The 3,758-nt window shown below is 44.9% G+C and overlaps 1 protein-coding gene across 1 annotated transcript in view; it reads left to right on the top strand.

Annotated features, from left to right (window-relative positions):
• TNFSF8 (TNF superfamily member 8) overlaps positions 1–2,609 on the top strand; it is a 14,750-nt gene extending 12,141 nt beyond the window's left edge. The window contains exons 3-4 of the mRNA XM_042879203.1: positions 167–238; positions 604–2,609. Coding sequence (XP_042735137.1) covers positions 167–238; positions 604–1,001 — 470 coding nt within the window. The 3' untranslated portion in view covers positions 1,002–2,609. The remainder of the gene's footprint in view (positions 1–166; positions 239–603) is intronic.
• The last annotated feature ends 1,149 nt before the right edge of the window (positions 2,610–3,758 follow it).

A 3,758-nucleotide genomic window follows, 5' to 3' on the forward strand; every position in this document is an offset into this window, starting at 1 on the left:
CCCTTCCCTTCCCTTCCCTTCCCTTCCCTTCCCTTCTCTTCCCTTCCATCCCACCCCATCCTTTGGTGTTTACCCAGCCTGGTGGTACTGAATGTAGTGCCAGACTTTGACTTTTTGACAGCACAAAGAAATCAGGAGTGCTCACCTACTGTGATGTTTCCTTCAGGGAACACCTCTGAAGACTACTTAAGAATCCTACAGAATGTCCCAGCCAAGGGAGCTGCTGCGTACATGAGAGGTCAGTGGGAGCTGTATCCAATCACGTAAACATTTTCTTTAACTTCAAAAGAGACAGTAAATAATTAGATACCTTCCCCACACAAACGTGCAAATACATATTCCCCCTAAATACCTCAGAAGGCCATTTCCCACTGCACCTCCCTGTCTTGGGTTTCCCAAGGGGCTGCACAGTCCCTGGGACCTTTCAGCACCCCAATGCACCCATGAGTGCCCAGCCACCCACTGGGGCCCTCTCCAAGAGTCTCCATTGGGAAAACCGCAGAGCACGTGTCTCCATTTACCACAACTGCACATCCATAAAACTGAATCTAGGCCACCAGAGTTCATCGGCTCACTTCACAATGTCCTTGCTTTTCTTTCTAGTGTCAAATTCAGTAAACAGCTCGAAGCTGAGCTTGGCTGGGAAGGGTATATGTGACAACATCCAGTGCAAGAGCGAGGAGCTGGTGATCCGTGCAGAGGGCCTCTACCTGATCTACTGCCACCTCAACCTCCGCTTTGCCAACTGTTCCCACAGCCCCACAGACCTCAAGATAGAGCTCCTCGTCAACGACGAAGTCAACAGGCAGACGTTATCCACGTGGTGTGCATCAGACTCATGCCAAGAAAAGAATTTTAAGACCTTGTTCCAGCTCCATTTGACGTACTTGAACGTGGAGGACCGGATATCAGTAACACTCAGCCATCCTAAATTCCTGAATGAAATTCACCTTCCCAACGATAATGTGCTCGGGGTCTTGAGGTACAGCGATGAGATGTGAGGAGCTCTCTGACTCCCCACTGCTGCACAGACTTTCTCTGTCTTCCTCTGATGACGGCAGCCTGCTTTTACTAGGCTACACCTTGTTTTACATTTCCTGTCTTACCTCATCGCTATGGTAAATGAGGAACTTTGTGTCCCAGAACGAAATCTTAAAACACTGCAATGCACACCTGGCAGACGTCAGGTTGCTCTGGTTTGGTGGCGGTAGGGTTGCTGTTGGACAGCAGATCCAGCAGCACAGATGTGGCAGCAGGTCCTCCAAGCAGTGCAGTGCAAACACAGCCCGAAATGCAACCAGATTATGGGAAGAGCACACATTACAAGACTTCTTGACTAAAGCACTGCTGGCAGATTGCCTGTGCTCAGGAGATGGGGAAATCCTTTTGATCTGAATTTTATGGAACAGTATTTTGACACGGTTGTTCCAAAAAACCTAACAACCAACGCTTGTAATTAAGGCTTTCCTTTCAACTGGAGCATGCAACCACAACTCTGCAGTGAGTTTATGGGTAGATCATACTAAGGACAGAGGAAATTGCTCACTCCCAGGCTGGTAGCTAAAACTCTGGGACAGAGTGTAGGAGAGTGGGGACTCACCAAACATTTCTGTGCTGCATTCTGCTACAAACTTTATGCAGTTTAGTTCCAAGTGTTTTCCTTTTCACTATTTATCCATCTTCTCTATTTAAAATTAAGCTCTTCGGGGCATGAGCCTTTGTATATGCACCATGTTCAGCCTCTGTTCTCACCTGGAACTTCTAGGCCTTTCCATAATTAATATTAAAAAATGATCTTCTTGTGCCACATGACAAAGGAGTTTGTTATGATACTTTTCCCCCAAATTGTGCCCTGCCTGTGTGGCAGTTCCCTGAGTGACACAACAGCACAGTGCTGTGTGAACACATCCCAACATCTGAACTGTTGGAAAATCCAGGATTTAGATCTGAGGTTCCAACTTTCCAAGGATGATTTCAGAGCTCAGCTACGAGCTGCAGCGTTCAGACAGTCCAGATTTCATTTGATCTTCTTTGAGTTATGAGGTAGTGAATGATGGAAGCAACGTCAGGCCCTCGTACTCCGTGAATTTCAGTAACACAGGATTTTATTGAAAATCTGATTCTCACCATGAGAGAATGTAGGAAAAAGTTGCCAAGGATTCAGGCTTTCCTCTTCTCCCTTCATCACCGGGGTTGTGCTGCGGCCAGTTGTTGTTGGCATTCAGCTTTTTCCCTTGGGGGCTGTTTATCCTTCCTTTCACATGACTAAGACTGGGTGAACTGTTCACACCAAAACGTTTAGTCATGGATTTAGCTTAGAAATGAGTTTCTGGCTTCCAAAACTCCGGAAATCTTTTATTGTTCAGACTTATCTGATGATCAGTTTGTGTGAGCATATGCTTCTCATGGAAGTAATTTTTTTACTTGTGATATTTCCTGCTACATTCTTGAGGGTTCAATCCATGAACCAGGTGATTTCAAAACGCGACAAACCTTTCAAAGGGTCAGGAATAGCCAGGCTGACTCACTGCTATGGATATCTACTTTCTGTTTTGATAAACACTGACGAAAACAAAAATTCCTTCTGCTGTTAATGACCAAAGAAAAAAGAAAACGAAATTTGTTTTCTTTTTTTCTTTCCACATTAAAGAAACTTAAAAGAATCCCCTTGACATCTTCGTGTCATTGTCACCTCCATTGCCATCACCTCACCCCTCTGGACCCCATCAATCTTTCCCACCTTGGAACACGGTTTTTAACTTCTATCTATCAGAAGTTGTCCAGAGAAGTGTCAGCAGGACTGACAGTTAGGAGCTATAGCTCCTGAATATTGAGAAGGCAACTAATCAATGAAAATACGTGTTTACTCCCTCCGCTCCCACCTTTTTTTCTCTAAGTGCTTGGAATTGAAAGAGGAAGCCCATTATTTAAAAAAAACTAAAGGAGCTCTCTTCATAAGGTCATTTTATTCTATTACTTTGCCAGAGGAAGAAAATCCTGACAAAGCAGCACTAAGCTTCTCAGCCCGTGGCTTTTTAATACCGAGGGATAAAACTATTTGGCCTCTACTCCATTGCCTCTGAGAACTGAGAATAAATTAGAGCCATAAAGAGGGCTCATTAATAGAGTGTAATTTTGCCATTGGTTGTAAAACTGTTAGATGGCTCTCACTGACACGAGGCCCTGAGCCAAGCAGCAGCCTCCTTGCTTTCTGGCATTCTCTAAGTCACTTCACTCTTTCATCACGTTTCCTTCTCTGATTTCCCAGTTCTTTGGGGCAGTTTATTTTTGACAACAACTCTCTGCTAAAAAAGTAAATCCAGGCTGATTCTTTGCACAGTGCCACGGCTCTTCAGCAGAATCCATGGCAACGCTTTGGGAAAGGACCCGGTCCCGTGGTCTCAGCTTCCCACTGGCTCTGCTCACCCCAACCTGCAATTCCCTGAGCCCTGGATGCTCCAAGGAGTGGACAGTGACAGTGCTAAAGTGACGGATAAAACATGAAAATTCCTCCCCCAGTTGTGAGATTGACAAATGTGCTGCTTTATGTGTGTGTGATTTATTGCTAAGTTGACCAGGGAGGAAGCAGCAGCATCTCACCCTTCTCAGAAGGGATCACACTCTTGAACTGTGTTTTGCTTGAAGAAGTGTCCGCAGGCATTGATATATGCCATTATTTGTGACCCTGGTTGACAGAAAAAAACAAAAGTGTATTACTGGCTTAATTCTGGCTGTTGTTAAGTACCATAAGAAATATT

The sequence above is a fragment of the Lagopus leucura genome, unplaced genomic scaffold (assembly GCF_019238085.1).
Source record: "Lagopus leucura isolate 7727_CA_CO unplaced genomic scaffold, USGS_WTPT01 Super-Scaffold_100022, whole genome shotgun sequence".
NCBI classification, from domain to species: domain Eukaryota; kingdom Metazoa; phylum Chordata; class Aves; order Galliformes; family Phasianidae; genus Lagopus; species Lagopus leucura.